Raw genomic sequence first — 17,898 nt, 5'->3', positions numbered from 1 at the left:
TCTTCTGTATTTTAGCCATGCTAGAGATCTTTTGATACTGAGAGTTCCCACCCTTGGTAATAAACTTGAAACAAAGGCAATGTACTGACTTTTTAACAATCTAGGTTTCACTTGTAATGAGAAGGTAGGAAACAAAAAAACTGGTAAGATATTTTAAACACACACACATAGATATACTTTAAACTATATTATTTTGTTTCATATTATTCTTTAGGTCTTTTTTCATTTTCATTTACCTCCTGCCTCTCTAGAGTTCAGGGCATTTAAAATTAACTTTTCTCCTGCCCTACCCTGAAAATGTTTGCAAAAACAATTCCCCAACTTCTTTATGACAGTTCAAGGCTACTTTAGCAATTCCAAAGGGTTGGGATTTTCCCCCTTCCTTATTTTCTCATTTTATTTCCCTATTTCTCATAACAATTTAGTCTGTGTGATGAAGATTGAGATGTATATTCTCCAGTCACCTACAGGTACCGTTGTTCATCTCCCAGAAATGCAGCTGAAATTTCTAAAATGATGAAACAAATTCTCAAAATAGAATTCCTTGTGCCCAAAATCTTAAACAATGTTCTCTGAGTGACTCCCTGGAAAATTTCCCTTCTTTCCTTCATAATCTTAAGCAATAAATATTTGGAAATGATTACAGATAATATAGAACAATCTTTCATATCTATCTGCCCAACATGTACAAAGATGTTGAATGTAGACACATGTAAACTAATATTGAAGCTTTTCGTATAAAAAGTTCAAGAAGAGATGCAGGGGTAACTCAGTGGTAGAGCAGTGAAAAGAAAAACAACAACAACAAAAAAAAATTCAAGAAGGTTCTATGTGATTCCACAAGGCTCTCTTTTTCTCAAGTATGTGTTTGAGATTTCTATCCCCCTCCCATGGACCCATCCCAGTACTTCTTAAATGATTCCATATGTAAATTCTCTCTGAAATTAAGACTGAGAATATTTGGTTATAAATTGTTGTAAGGAAGATCTAATCAGTTAATGAGAAAAAGAGGTAGAAGATTGATTTGAGTTCTGTGTGTGTCCATGTGTTGTATCGTAAACAGATACAAAGTCACGGGTGTGATGAGAAGTGCATCTCATTTAGAACCAGAAGACTTGAGATTAATTTGCTGATCTTTGTAGGTAGCTTTCTCACTGGTTTTCTAATCTATAAAATTTAAGTCATAAAATAATCATAATAAAACTTGAATCATAAAATAATAATAAAAATTCCTGCCTTATCTTCCACACCAGTTTATGAAGACTAAACTAGATATAATGCTTACATAAGTGCTTTGTAAACTGTGAAGTGTTTTACAAATGTGAGCAAATACTACATAGATTCTATGATATATGTGCATATGCATGTGTCTGTACATGTGTATGTGTGTTAAATATTTGGGATCCTGGATTCATTAATATAGTCTTTTCATCTCTTTGGAAATTACAATTCAATTTTAACTGCTAAAACCCCTGTTGAGTCTTGTCTGTGTTCATTAACACCTCTAGAAAGGAGTTGGCAAGAAGATGAGAACTTAAATACAGCAGTATGGCTTTCTCTTGCATTTCTGGTTAATGATATGTTGGGAGGATGGAAGAATATGAATAAATGTAGTTTGATTGATCAATGAATTTAACTGAACTAGGAAAATAGCTTATTAACAAATTTAAAAATGAGGAAGTGATAACATCACTCAAAACTTTCATCAAAAACATTCACTCCTTCTCTTATTTTGCTGGATCATCAAAGTAAGCCTTCACGTATTCAATATATCACCATCAATAAGGTAACTTGAAATGTTAGTTAAAACATGGCAATTCTGTACTTCTTTCTTTCAAATTCCTGAATCTTTTCTGGCATGCCATAAACTTACAAGCTCACCGTATTTGAAACAGTGTAAAGAGAAAAAGGCAACATACTTAATAAAAGTATTTCAAAAATATTTTAAATTTCTGAATTATACATTTTCATCATTAGTGAGTGATTCCTACACTTCTCTAAAGAAGCGTCTGAACAATACTGGAAGGTATGCACTTACTTGCCGGTTAGGAGCTCATACACTAGAATTCCCAGGGACCAAAAGTCCACACTGAAGTCATGTCCTTTGTTGAGAATGACCTCAGGAGCTACATACTCTGGAGTCCCACAAAATGTCCACGTTTTCTGCCCAGAACCTATTTTTTTAGCAAATCCAAAGTCAACCTGGAAAAGAATGTCAAAGAAAATGTCAGAGATTAAAACTTATGTTCCTCTTTAAGTCTGCCACTGACTTCCTAAATCTTTCTACACTCCCACCCTTTCTTAAGTGCACACATGTGCACATGCACCACATACACGGTCTCTGCCTCTCTCTGTCTTACATACATCTGCAGAATCATATATAAATCTAGTGGCACTCACCTCTATTCCCGTCAACCTTAGATAACAATTCAAATTTGTTAATATGCTCCCAACCAACAGTACTGAAAGCAAATTTCAGTGTGTTGGTGGTATTCAATGGTAAGAAATGAGAAAGGGGAAGTGATGCAGCCCTGGGTGTATAAAGCTCCATCATGTAAAACCACGTGGTTGGGGGAATAGGGTTGGAGGGATATTACTGGGACATGACTCTGAGGTTGTCCTGGAGGGAACTAGGGACTCTCCTAGGGTAAATAATCAGTGACCCTCTTCTCTATCTTTTCAGAATGGGTTCTCCCACCTCTCTGGGCCTCTGCTCAATGAACTCTGTGCACAGAATAGACAGGAAAGAAAGCCGGAGCTATAGAGGCCCCTTCACTGAATTGAGGCAGTGTATCTAACTGTAACCCACCCTGCACAACCAACAGTTGGTCAGCCCTGTGCAGGGGTGTTTAGCACATATTTTTCATCTCTAATATATACAGATACTATTTTAACAAAACCATGGTTCCAGTTCCCTCGAGTAAACAGGCACACAAATTGTGCCCAGGCTTCAACATGCACATTTAACAACGTCATTACACATGAATGATCTCAACAATATGGCAATAATCTTGGCTAAAGAATTAAATTAACAAAGTTAACATATCAAAGTAAGCCTTAACTTAAAAAAGTGTAATCCCAGTGAGTTATAAAATCCATGCCCCATTATTTATTCAAATATTTAAAAACCTTATTTTACCTTAAATTTCTTAGAAAGTTACCATCTTATAGATGATTTGTTCTTATCACACAATAGCAAGAATTTCCATACTAGGAAAAGGGAATCTACATAACCTAATTCAAAGTAGGCTTTTACTGTTTTCTTTCATCCAAACAGAACAATTCACAAAGATTATATCTAGGAGATCACTGGGGATATTATAAAATTAAAATCTGTAACCTGCTGAGATTAACACATCTACTTACTCCTCAGAGAAGAAACCAATATGAAAATTGCAGTTAATTTTATAAAGACTGAATTTTAAGAGACAATAAAGCAACACTTATAGATGCATTTGTACTCACAAATAGTGGAAATAGTATATTTTGTTGGTTTATAACTGCTTCTCAACTCATTTTTTAATTGCATTTAATTTCCCCTTTAAGAATGACTGAACATTTATTAGCTATTTAAAAGAGATTTTCCAGCTTTAAAGTGGTAATATTTTAATTTGAATTGCTAGTTCTGCTCTTATATTTGCATATTGGCCCATAGATGGTAATAATTATATAAAATTTTTGGAATTTATGAAATCTTATCACTTTATCTTCTTAAATCATTTCAACTTTGGTTTACTCCATTTAGTGAGAGAAAACTGACATTCAGACCTACCCAGTCATGTGCTTAATAGAGAAGACTCCACATCTTCTATGTCAAGTTCTTTAAGTTTTCTATAAAATCAGGTTCTTTCTGTCACGCATCACCATGGATACTAAACAAAGCCTCCATCTTTTCTTTACCCTATCCCCTCTGGGCAATGACAAGTTACTTCATTTGTTTATTTAATGAATATTTATTGAACATTACTATACACCAAGCACCAGGATGCAGACAAAGCCCCAGTCCTGGCAGAGTTTACACTGAGAAAAAGAGAAAGATAACAAGCTTATAATTATAATGTCATTATGTCAGAGGTGGCATATGTATAAAGAAACATACAGCAGAATGAGGCACAGAGAGCAGTAAGAATTGTACCTGAAATAAGGTGACCAGGAAAAACCAACCCATGAGAAGGAAGCATTTGAGCAGATTTGAGTAGAAATCTGAGTGGAGTTCTGTAAAAAGTGATTCTGCCAGGAGGAAAGGTCTGAGATGGGAACATGCGTGGTTAAGTTCAAGGCCTGGGAAGGCCAGTGTGGTTGGGTCATAATATGGGAGGGGGAGAGATGCAGGAAGTAAGGGCAGATTCTGGAGTGGGTTTGTAAGCCACAGAAAGAACTTTGGATTTTTCTTCTAAGAAGTCATCATAGGATAAGAGAAAGATGTACCATGGTATGGCCTGACTTATGTCTTAAAAGGATCATTCTAGGAGATAAGAAAATAGACCCCTGCTTCTTTTCCCTCACATTGTACTAGCTTTCAAGAAAGATCTCTGGAGAAACTTACTACAGATTCTCCTTTGTTTCTATTAAATTTCCATTATTAAAAATGGCTTAAATTAAGCTAAAAGCTTAAAATCATTAAGTTTTCAAAGATTTTAATAAATTTAAGAAGGTTTTAAGATACTTCCACCTCTGTAGTCATGACTGCATCATTGAGAAATAGAAAAATTAGCACTGTGGCTTGCTGGAGCTGTGTCCGAGAAGTATGAGCTTTTTCCCAGAAGTTTCTCTCTAGGTCAGAAAATTTGTCAGATATTGGTTCTCTCAGTCACATAAATATGAACACAAAATGACCAGTCTAATTAAGCCAGATGATTCATGGAGACATAACATTCCAAAATAGTATTTATGTGGCATTTTTAGGGCACTTTCTTTACCCAAGTCTAGACAAGGGTAAAATGGAATCTGTTCATCCTGTCTGCCAACAACCAAAGTTGTCCTTCAGATACTTCTGTCCATCCTCTAAACAGGCAACAATCAGTGACTCCCATCAAGTGAGAGAGAGAGGAGGAGGGCTAAGTAAGGTATGTGTGGATGACCCTTTCACACATGGCCTGCTCCTTATGGGGTATGGAGACTCAGGTAAAATGATCAGAGTATTTAGTGGAAGAAGATGGGCAAGATGAAGGGATAATTTGCGTGTACAAAGGCAAACTGGAAAAATCCTTTGAGGCTCATCTCATGCCACCGTCTCTGAAAATTTCTTTGAATCAAAGAACCAATTCCTCTCTTATAAGGGTCTCTAACACTGCTTATATTCCACAATTACATCTGTAATGGTAGTATTATCTAATTGGGCGTGAGTAAATCTAGTTCCTTAAGAAGAGACCTTATATCTACTTATTTTGTACCTTACAGAATTTGTAACACAGATTTTCAACATGTTTAGTGAAAAAAAAATTGAAGAGGTAACTGCTAATATGGGTTTCAATAAGATATACTGAAGTCTAGGAAGGTCATGGGCACTTGTATGAGCTGAAGCTTGAACCAGGCTCTACAGGAACCTTGTCTGTAGAGGTAAGTTGATGAAGAGGTAGAAAGTATTTAAGAGAGAAGTAGTAGCACACTGATGGGAAAAACTGTCACTTACTAAGTCTAGCTTAATGACCTGGCAATAGAATATTGTTGGAGCTGATGATTAGTTTTACTTTTAAGTTAGAAAATTTTATACACACACACACACACACACACACACACACACAATGTGACATGTATACAAGTTATAAAGCATGAGAATGAATTCCCCTGTAAATAACTAGAGGAAAGCCACCAGCCAGTTAAATAACTAGAGGAAAGCCAACAATGGAAGATCCCTGTGCTTTTTGCAGAATGTCTTCTTGCTCAGTGCCAAGAGATCTCTGTTCCCCTGACATCTGCACTTATCACTTGCTTGCATTCATTTTTACTTTTGCCACATATCTAGGATCCCTATAAGTGATAAAATTTTATATTATAAACTTTAGGGAGATCTTATCTATTAGGGGCAAATTGCCTATTTTATTATTCAAAATTATATTTGTGAATTTAAGCCATCCTTAAGTCCATTTTCACTGCTGTATCATAACACCATTTAATTAACACACTATGATTTTTGTCCATTCTACTGTTGGTGAACACCTGTGTTATTTCCAACTATAGGCTACTCCAAAATTCTTCTAATAGCATTGTTTTCCATGTTATCTAGCAGATGTGTATAAGAGAGTAGAAAGGATGGGTCAAAGATATGGCATCTTCAAATTTATTAGCTACTGCCAACTTTACTTTCCAAAGAGATCATACTATATTGGTACTCTCTTTACCAGAAGTGCATAAAAATTCTAATTGCCCTACATTCTCACAATGATTTAATAATATAAACATTTCCCTTTTGCCATCTGTGAGTACAAAATTACAGTGGATTTAACTTATACTTCCTCCATTAGTAATTAGTTTGAGCTATAGCATTATAATTATCTCTTCATATCTGAGAAAGCAATTTCCTCCCAACCTGTTCTCTTTGTCTTCAAAAATGTCTCACTATTCTTGACCCTTGGGTGTTCTTCATAAATTTTAGAATCAGCTTTTCAAACTTTCATGAAAATCTCTGCTGGGATTTCCACTGGAAGTGTATCAATTCTGTAGATCAACATGCACAGTATTGATATCTTTAGGATGTTGATTCTGTCTGTTTTGAAACATAATATATCTTTCTAAGTTAGGGTAAATAATGCTAGTTGCTGCAACAAATACATCCAAGAAGGTATAAAAGCTTAAACTCTATGTTAATGTACTTCTTTCTTGCATTCTGTGCTTTCCTGAGTAGCAAGTGGATCTCCACTAAACAGTCATTCAGGAAGACAGGCTCCTTCTATCTCAGGACTCTGCTAACTTCAAATCAGCCATGTTTGTTGGCAACAAGTCAGAAAGAGTACAGAGACCCATTGCAGAATTTTTATAGGCCAGGTGTGTGAGAAGTACACATCATTTTTGCTAACATTTCACTAAACAGAACTGTGTCACATGGTCACAACTAACCAGAAAAAGGGCTGAATGGAACTGTCTAGCTCTGTGCCCAGAAGAGAGAATGAACAACATTACCTATTAATTTAGGTCTTTTAGTATCTTTTAAATATATTTTTATGAATTTCTCAATAAAGTTGTTGAACATTTTTGCTGTACTTGGTTATAGACACTTTTTTTTCATAAATGGCATTTTTATCTCTATCAACTATGTTTCTGGTTGAATTTTTATACTAATAGTTTTACATGCTGTAACCACATTTAAACTCTCTCCTCAATTCTAATATCTGTCCTCTTTGGATTTCTATAGCATTAATTGTTATCAACTAGTAGGTTTTGTCCTTTAGTTTTCAATCTGTTTTTTAAGTTTATCTCTACCTTACTTCATTGGTAAATGAAATGCTGAATTGGGGTCCTAATTTCAAGAGAAGACTTCTAGTGTTTAAGCATTATGTACAGTGCTTATTCTAAATTTTGTTAGGTATATTTCAATGGATCAATTAAATTTATTTCTATTTCTGGTTAGCTAAGAAATTTTATTATAACTGAATGTATCAAAATTTTCTCTGCAACTATGACATGATTATATTTTTTTCTACTCTAATCTGTTAAGGTGATAGTTTAATAGGATTTTTCAAAATTTTTAATACTTTTAGAACAGTCAGTGAGATTAAGGGGAATAGTGCAGAAATTTCTCATGTACTTGTTGCTCCCCCACACATATAGTCTTCCAATCATCAATGTCCCCCACCTGAGTGGTACATTCAACACACCACCCAAAGTCCATACTTCATATTCAACAAACATGATTTCATGTATCCATCATTATATATCATACGAGTATTTTTACTTCCCTAAAAATATGTTGTACTCATTCTTCTCCCACACCCCAAAGCTTGGCAACCACTGGTCTTTTCACAGTCTCTAGTAGTTTTGCTTTTCACAAAAGGTGATGCATTTGAAATGAAACAGTATATAGTAGCCTTTCCAGATTGGACTTTTTTTCACTTTGTAACATACATTTAAGGTTCCTCCATGAGTTGTCATGGCTTCGATAGTTCATTGCCTTTTAGCATTGAATAATATTCCATTTTCTGGATTTACCAGTCTATCCATTCACCTACTGAAGGGCATCTCGGTTGCTTCTAAGATTTGGCAATTATGAATTAAACTACCATGAACAGCTGCATGAAGGTGTTTAAGTGAACATCAGTTTTCAACTTCTTTGGCTAAATGTCAAGGATTAGGATTGCTAAATCATATAGTTAGTGTATGTTTAATATGGTTGAGAAACCAGAAAACTGTCCACCAAAGTGTGTGTGGTGTTGCATTTCCACCATGGCTCCACATCCTCGCCAGCACTTGGTGTTGTCATGTTCTAGATGTAATCACTCTAGAAGGTGTGGAGTGATATTTTGCTGTTTTAATGTTTAAACCCCTAATGATCTATGATTTTAGATATCTTTTCATATGCTTATTAGACATCTGTATATCTCCTGAAGTGAGATGTCTGCACAGGTATTTTGTCCATTATTTAATAAAGTTCTTAATTTTCTTCTTCTTATTTTAAGTGTACTTTATACACTTCAATAATAGTCCTTTATTAGATGTGTCTTTTAAAAATATTTTCTCCTACTTTGAGGTTTATATTTTCCTTCTCTTGGCATTGTCTTTCACAGAGCAAGTTTTTAATTTAAATGAAGTCTAGCTAACCAATTATTTCTCTCCTGTACCAAGGCCTTTGATACATATTTTAAAAGTCATCACAATACCCAAAGTCAAGTAGTTGTTCTCTCATATTATTTTCTAGGATTTGTATGGCTTTGAATCTTATATTTATGTCTATGATCCATTGTGAGTTAATTTTTGTGAAGGGGGTAGAAGGGTGTAAGGTCATGTGCCTAGATTCCATTTTCGTATGTGGATATACAGCTACTCCAGCACCATTTGTTGAAAAAACTGACTCCGCTTTATATATGCCTTTGCTCCTTTGCCAAAGTTGACTCTGCCTATGTGGATCTACCTCTGGGCCATTGTTTAGTCAATATCCCTCTGTCTTCATTACTGTAGCTACATCAGGTAGTGTCAGTCCTCTGACTTTGTTCTTCAATGTTGTGCTGACTCCTCTGGGTCTTTGCCTCCCCATATAAACTTTAGAATCAGTGTGTCATTATCCATCAGGTAACTTGATGGGATTCTGATTAGGATTGCAGAGAATCTAATATCAAGTTGGGAAGAACTGGCATTGTGAGGCTATAGAGTATTCCTATTCATGAACAACAAGTAGCTCTCCAATATTTAGGTTTTTTTATTCCTTTCAGCAAGGTTTTGTTGTTTTGCTTATATAGGTTATTTACACATTTTCTTATGTTTAAACCCAAATATTTCACTGTAGGAGTGCTAATGTAAATATAATGGTGTTTTTATTTCAAATTCCACTTAGTAATTGCTAGCATCTAGGAAAGCAACTGACTTTTATATGTAAACCTTATATTCTGTGACCTTGCTGTAATTGCTTACTGGTTCCAAGAGATATTTTTTTTTTTTTTTTGCTCATTCTTTTTGATTTTATGCATGGATGATAGTATTGTCCGTGAATAAAGAAAATTTTATTTCCTTCCTCCCACTCTGCATACCTTCTATTTCCTTCTCTTATTACATTAACTAGGACTTATAGTATGATGTTGAAAAAGCATGATGAAAAGGAACATCCTTACTTTTTCTGACCATAGAGGAAAGGCTTCTAGTTGCTCACCATTAAATATAATATTAGAAGTAGGGTTTTTGTAGATATTTGTTATATTGAGTTGAGAAAATGTCTTTCTTTTCCTAGTTTACTGAAAGATTTTTTTTTTTAAAATCATGAGTGGTGACAGATTTTGTCTAATGCCTTTTCTATAATTATTGATATGAGTATGATTTTTATTTTAGCCTGTTGATGTGATGGATTACATTAATTGATTTTCAAAGGTTGAACTAGCCTTGCATCCCTGGGGTAAAGTTAATTTTACTTTGGTGTATAATTATTTTTTATGCATTGTTGAATTCAACTTGCTAATATTTTGTTGTGAACTTCTACATCTATGTATATGAGAGATCTTCCCTGTAGTTTTCTTTTCCTGTAATGCCTTTGTCTACTTTTGATAGTAGGGCAAGGCTACACATGTACAAACATGTAACAATGAATCCCACTATTATATATAATTATAATCCACCAATAAGAAAGAATGAATTAGGAAGAATTTCCTCTGCTTTAACTTCTGAAAGGCACCATAGAGAATTGGTATAATTTTTTTCTTCAAATGTGGGCTGGAATTCACCAGTGAACCCAACTGAGGCTGGTGCTTCCTAATTTGAAAGGTTATTGATTATTTATTCTATTTCTTAAATAGATATAGAACTCTTCAGATTGTTTTCTTTTTTGACTTTCAACTGATCTTATCTTTCAAGGAATCAGTTAACTACATGCAGTTTACCAAATTTGTGGAAATACATCTTTCACAGTAGTCCTACATTATCCTGTAAATATCCCTAAATTCTGTCATTGTACCCCTTTTTCATTTCTGATATTAGTAATTTGTTCCTTCCCTGACGTCTCTCTCTTTTCTTAGTTCTAAGGCTAGAGATGTACTGATTTTATTGATCTTTTCAAAGAATTGGCTGTTGGTTTCGTTGACTTTCTTTGTTGATTTCTTGTTACCTACTTCAATAATTTCTGCACAAATTATTAATTATTCTCTTCTGCTTACTTTGAATTTCACTTTCTTTTTTTCTAGTTTCCTAAGGTAGAAGCGAAGATGATTATTTTAGATTCTTTCCTAATATATCACTGAATGTTAGAGATTTCTCTACAAGTTCTACTTTGGTTGCATTCCATAAATTTTGGTAAGTTGTGTTTCGTTTTCATTTAGTTCAAAATATTTTAAAATTTCTGTTCAGATTTCTTTATAGACCCATGTGTTATCTGTTAGTGTGTTGCTTAATGTCCATGTGTTTTGGAATTTTCCAGTTATCTTTCTGTTATCAATTTCTAGGTTCATTCCATGTAGGTTCATTCCATGTGTTCCAAGCAGACATGGTAATGTCCACATTCAAGTATCCAAATGACATTATTCCACTTCACAGATTTGCTAACAAAATAGTCCTAATTACTCTCCATCCCTTGGTGGATTACTGTTTTCATTCTTTTCACCTACATATAGAGGCATAATATGCTCTGCACTTCCTGCATCTGTAAGCGGTACCTGACATTAATTTGGAGTAACTCTCAGTCATTATTCTTTCAAATACTGCTTCTGTCCCCATTCCATCAAGTTTGTATTATCCCTTCAATAGTTGTTCCACAGTCCTTGGATATTCTGGTGTCCCCCACAACCCAATCTTTTTATCTCTCTGATTTTCAGTTTTAGAGATTTCTATTTAGATATCTTCAAACTTAGAAATTATTTTATTAATTTTGTCTAATCTACTAATGAGCCCATCAAAACCATTTATCCTTCCTGTGATATCTACCATGAGAATACAGTAGAACTCCTGGAGGACTAATAAGTGTCCCCTTCCGCCAATGTCTAGGCCTTCTGGAGTTTCTGGAGTTTTGAACTCTGCAGAGTAACTCATCAGTTACAGTTACGGTCTCCTTCCACAGCACATGGAGGAGGTTTCCCCTGGTGAGTCTCTGCTCCTGTGAGTGTTTTCACTCCCTGTATTCCCATGTCTCTCTCTTCAGACGTGGGGGCATTAGTTTTCCCTGTGTTCTCCCCTCTCTCTTACAGATCCAGGAAGAGTTGTTCTTCCAGTCTGTTCAACTCTTTACTTACTAGGTGGCAACATCAAGTTCTTTACACGTGGAATTGGAAGCCCAATGGCTGGCTGTGTGTTTACATTCCTGAGATGCATCCAACCTGGTTATGATGCATTGTTATGAATTCGTATTCACAGCATCAGTCAGTTTTATAATATTCTCCTGATTTTGCTCTGGATTCATGAGTAAGACTGGATATTAATTTATCCTTTTTAGGGCATTTTTTTGGGAGAACTATGTTCACATTAACTAATTCCATAAAATAAGAGTCATCTCTTACCAATTTTGGAAAGATATCCATAATTTTAACATTAAAGATCTTTGAAGTCACTACTTTTTCAAAGGTGTAAGATCACTCAGATTTTCTATTTCTGCTTGTTTGATTAGGTGTCTTGTGAATCTTTTCCATTTCATTTAAGATTTCATACATAGTACTTGCTGATCCACATAAATCTCTGCTTTACCTAATTATGTTCATTCATAAGAGTATTTATTTATACATCCTCTTCTTTTGAACAGTATTCACACAAATTTTTAAAATTTTATCTAACTTTTCAGAAAACCAACTTAGCGACTATCCTTTTTAATTTTGTTTTACTAGTTCATGTTCTTTATTTTTTCCTTTGTTTTTCTTTTTCTTATCTTCTTAAGTTGGATATTTAGGTCCCTGATTTCCCTCCCAATCCCCGATCCTCCACTGCCCCCCACCACCAGGGGATCAAACCTGGGCATTGTGTGTGATAAGCAAGCACTCTGCCGCTGAGCTAAATCCTCAACCCTTAGCTCATTAATTTTTAACCTTTTTTTATTTCCTAGCTGAAACAGATAAGGCTTTAAATATAAGCCTAGCTGTTGCAGCCCACCTATGCTGATATGTAGTGCACCCTCTATTGTGCACCGTTCTTCAATATTCATTAAAGTTTTCTTCACTGCTTGTTGAGTCATTGTGCAGTATCTTTAAAACTCCACCAAGACCAGTTACGATTTTTGTTAGTGGCTTCTTCCTGTTTGTTGTTGTTACTGAGTTTTTCTTTAAATACATTAAGATCAGTGAACAAGAACTACATGTGCCTATTTTGAGAGTGAGAGCAGCACTGCCTCTTGGCTGCTCCTTCATTCTTTACATGCTAATCAATACGATCAGTTCAGCAGCAAACACTCCAAGCATGGTTGTTGTCATGGGGCTATTGGTAGAAGGAAGCAGATAGATCATAAAGATGAGCAATGATATCAATATTTAATATGTTCTATACTACCCTTTTATTATGTAATAAAATTCAATATAACTAAAATTAAGCTGCTGTGTTACTGTACCCTGTGCAAAAGCATCTGGGAAGACTGAATTTTGGCTGAGGTGCATTGTACACAGCAGTTAATTCCACAATCACGTCAAATGTTCACTTGATGAGTGACAACTGAGATTTATTTGACTACAATGAAGACTGCTCCTGAACAACCCCCAAATGGTTAACTATTACATAAACTCTGCTTGGGCTGAGAACAAGGCAGGTATTCTTTAAACATTTTATGTATTGTCCTGCATCTTAATGTTGTTCTTGATTCATTCATTTTAGCCAGAAAAAGGGTTTGAAAATGCTATTGCCTTTATCAGCTGTCGTTGGCCTAGGAAGTGGAAAAAGATGATGTAAGAAATGACAGGACAGGAGGTGAAGGACAATGATGTGAGAGTATTCATGTTCCTGTAGTTCTTTAATCCTTAATCTGCACCCCTGCATTTTCTGATGAAGACAGCTTGGTTCCAGGGGAGATTCATTTAGGAGTAAGCCAGCCAATCTCAGTCATGACTTGGGCAGGAAGAGTGGAATGAGGTCTTCAGCCCTTCCCATAAGATCATTGTTGTAATTATCACAAAAGGGTACACTTCTATAGCCTTCTAGAGACACACTTACAAAATCCAGGTTTTTCTCTTATTTAGGAAAAATTTCCCCCAAGTTATTCCTGTTTTATCACTAACTGGAAAAAAATTTACTTTTCCTTACTTTCATTAGGTGTCTCACCCCTCCTAGACACTGCAGGAAACTGAAGAAGGAGGATGAAAATGTACTTGTTAGAGTTTGTAGGATGAGACTACAGGAACTCTCAGAAGGAGCCTTCCATCCTTAAAGACACTTCTGTCCGAAGTTGGACTACTCAGGGCCCATCATCCAGAGAGCATTCCTACTGAGCTGTCACAAGGCACCCCACCCCTACTGCAGCACCCTCAGGAACTCTCAACCAAGGCCACTCTGCTGGGCTTCCAGCTAACAGTCAGTTCCTATTTTTGTTATTTGCTGAAACGTGCTTAATGACCTAAGAGATGATCAAATTGTTCATGTGTATTCTCCACCTATTTATGAGTGACAGCTGAGTCACTCATTAAATTAAGTATTTTACAAGCCCTATTAGATCAAATTTATTAATTGTGTTATATACATCTTCTATCGCTTAAGTGGGGGTCTAAATGTCCTAGCAATTTCTGAGAGAGGTGTATTAAAATGTCTACAATTGTTCATATCTCTTTATTCTGCAATATCCTGCTGTTTATTTTTAAAGCATTTTATTAGGTAAATAAAAGGCTGGAATATTTACATCATCTTGCTAAAAGGGGCCTTTCATTATCCTATCATAACTTCTTTATCTCTAGGAACACACCTTCCCTGATATTAACATGATGAAACCTGTATTTTAATTGGTTTAATATTTCCCAGGCACATCTTTTCCCATCTTAATTTCAACCTTTCTGCTTCCTCCTATTTTAGGTGTTTCTCTTACAAGCCCCATCAAGCTGACCTTTATTTTATAAATCTATCTGACAATCATTTTTCTCTGGAGAGTTAAGTATATTTACATATATTAGATTTCTTTCCACTTCCTCAATTTGTACTTTCTCTCTGTTTTCTGGATTTGTTTCTTCTTTGCTGCCTTCTTTTAAAATGACATTTTCTCTTCCTACTTTAATTTTAATTACTCTCACACTCAGTTTATATGACACTGGTTTTCAAGTATTTAGTATTTTCTCATTTTAATACTATAAATTGCAATGATGATTATTAATTTTTACCATGATTTTTAAATGACTTGACGTGTTTACCATTTCTCTATGGCCATCACTCCTTGTGGCATCCCAGAGCCTTCAAGAGGGATTATTTTTCTCCCCCTATAAGCGTAACTTTTGTGCATAGGAGTAAACATCTTTGAACTTTGTTTTCTGGGCTTACAAATGAAGTTTGTAGTTATTTCTCTTAAAATGTTTAAGACAGTCTACTACCTTCTGACTTCTATTGTTGCTGGTGAGATGTCTGCTAAAAGTCTGGTTTTTTATTCCTTTGTTCCTTTCAGTTTACATAAACTTCCCTTTCCTTTTGATGACTTTTAAGGTATTCTCTGTTTTAGTTCCATACTTTCACTACTACAATAGCCAACATCCAAAGAAACCCCCATGAGCCACTTCCCCTGGTATTGAGTTGTATACCCTCCCCCATCAGTTCAACAGAAAACAGTGCAAGTGCTGGTATGTGACCTCAGAGAGTAGGTCTTAAAGGCAGGTAAAAGTTCTCAGTGCTTGGAAGACTTACTCCAAGAGAAAGCAACTGCCATGCCATGAGAACATTCAGCCAGTCCTGTGAAGAGGCCTATGTAGAGAATTAAGGCCTCCAGCCAACATCCAGCACCACCTTGCCAGCCATATGAATGAGTCACATTGGGACTGATACTCCAGCCCTAGCATATGTGCCAGTCTCCAGGTGACAGCGGCCCCAGCCAACATCTAACCAAGACTCCATGAGGGATCTGGAGTCAGAATCATCTAGCTGAACCATTTCCAAATTCCCAAACTGCAGAAACAGAAAATAGCTTTTACAATCTATTGCTGCTGTAGGTCATTATGTTTTGGAGTGACTTGTTAAACATAAAGAAGAGTTTTAATAAATATAATTTGAATTTGGAGTTCCTTTACCTGATTGGTGTCTTTTTATGATTTCTGGAAAAATCTCAGTCATGGTATATTGAAATCTTGCTTTTCCCTTGTTCTCTATAGTATTTTTGTCTGGGAGTACTATTAAACTTTTAAAGAACTGCTCATTATTTTCTAAGTGTCTTCATTGCTCTTTCTTTTTTTATTTTATGGCTGTATGCTACATTCTATATAAATCACTTTTTCTTTCAGTTCCGTGATTTTTCTGTTTGTGTTAATCATCTACTGTTTAACCTTTCCCTGACATTTTGCAAATTGACATATAATTTGCAGGTAATAAAATGCACAAATCTCTGGTGTACAATTCATGCAGATTATATTCATGTAACCACAACCACCACACGGTCAGGATATAGGCATCCCCATTATCTCAGAAAATTTCTCCATGCTCTTTCCCAATCAAATGCTCCTCCCACAGACATTCATTATATTGCTTTCTATCACATACTATACAATTTTTATCACTGTAATAATGCATATGTGTGGCTTTTTTTGTTAAAGGTTTTTAAAATTAATTCATGCTATTGTCTATGGTAATTCATTCCTTTTTTATTACTAAACAGCATTCTGTTGCTGTAAGTACTACTATATGTAAATACATGCAATTGATGATGGATATCTAAGTTATTTCTTGTTTGGGGCCTGTTAGAAATAAGGTTGTTATGGACATTGGTTCCTAATATATTTAAATCTGTGATTTTAGTTTTCCTGGGCAAATATCAAGAAGTGCAATGTCCTGTCATAGAATAGGTATGCTAGGCTCCATGAGAAACTAACTGTTCTTTAAAATGATTTTCAGTTTTCTTTTCCCATCAGAAGCGTAGGGGACCATCCTTACCAACACTTGACATTCTCAATCTATAATAATTCTACTAGGTATGAAATGGTATTTCTTTGTGGTCTTAATTTATATTTCCTTGATAATTAGTGATATGGCTAAGTGATCATTCTTATACTTTCATTTGTAAAGTGTTTCTTCAAGGTTTATGACAATTTTAAAAATACAGTAGCTCAAGTTTTTATTATTGATTTTTAGGTGTTCTTTATATATTCTAGCTATGAGCCCTCTGACAATTAAATAAATAATACAAATATTTTCTTCCAGTTTATGGCATGACTCTTCATTTCTTTGGTCATATATTTTCAAAATCAGAAAATTTTAATATTGTTTACATGGGGGGGGGGGGGCACCAGAGATTGAACCCAGGGGCCCTTAACCACTGAGCCACATCCCCAGCTCATTTTATATTTTATTTTGATCAAGGATCTCACTAAGTTGTTTAGGACCTTGCTAAGTTGCTGAGGCTGGTTTTGAACTTGTGATCCTCCTGCCTCAGTCTTGCAAGTCACTGGGATTATAGGTGTGTGCCATTGCACCCAGTTAGAAATTTTTAATTTTGATGAAATTCAATTCATCATTTTTTCTTTTAAGATCAGTATTATTTGTATTCTAGGAAATCTCTGCCTACCCCAAGTTTTGAATATATATATTATGTTTACTTCTAAATGGTTTATAAGTCTATGATCCATCTTGAAATAATTTTTGCATACCATGTGAGTATAGATTCTGGTCTCTTTTTTTGCAATTACGGATATAGAGTTGTTTCAGCAATACCTTCTGAAGAAACTAGCACCTTCTCTTTTGCTGACTATGCATATCTATCTCTGGATTTTATTCTACTAGACTGAGTTATTTGTCTATCTTTATACCAATGCCAAACTGCTTTGATTACTTAAGTTTTATATTTATAGTAAGTCTTTCATATCAGATAATACAAATTCTTCACTTTTGTTATTTTACAAATTGGTTATTGATACTTTTGAACATTCTGAATTTTCATGGAAATATCAGAAAAAACATCATTTCTGAAAACCAGCTTCTCAGATTTTGATTGCAATGACATTGAATCCACAGATCAATATGGGAAGAATGAATACCTTCTCAAATATTTAGTCACACAGTCCATGAACATAATATATACTGCCATTTAGTTATTTTTTCTCAGTCACATTTTTTGGTTTTCAATGTAAGATTTTTATGTATCTTCACACATTAGATTTATTTTATAATTTAATTAATATT

At 34.9% G+C, this 17,898-nt stretch overlaps 1 protein-coding gene across 4 annotated transcripts in view; it reads right to left on the bottom strand.

The window, feature by feature from the left end:
• Window positions 1–17,898, bottom strand: part of PRKG2 (protein kinase cGMP-dependent 2) — a 112,257-nt gene that overhangs the window by 16,254 nt on the left and 78,105 nt on the right. For all 4 annotated transcript variants that reach the window (XM_079153460.1, XM_079153461.1, XM_079153459.1 and 1 more), the window contains one exon: window positions 2,039–2,202. In XM_079153460.1, coding sequence (XP_079009586.1) covers window positions 2,039–2,202 — 164 coding nt within the window. The remainder of the gene's footprint in view (window positions 1–2,038; window positions 2,203–17,898) is intronic.

This window comes from Sciurus vulgaris (assembly GCF_902686455.1).
Source record: "Sciurus vulgaris genome assembly, chromosome: 9".
Lineage (NCBI taxonomy): Eukaryota > Metazoa > Chordata > Mammalia > Rodentia > Sciuridae > Sciurus > Sciurus vulgaris.
Note: the sequence above shows the minus strand (reverse complement) of the source record. Positions and strands in the feature narration are given on the sequence as shown.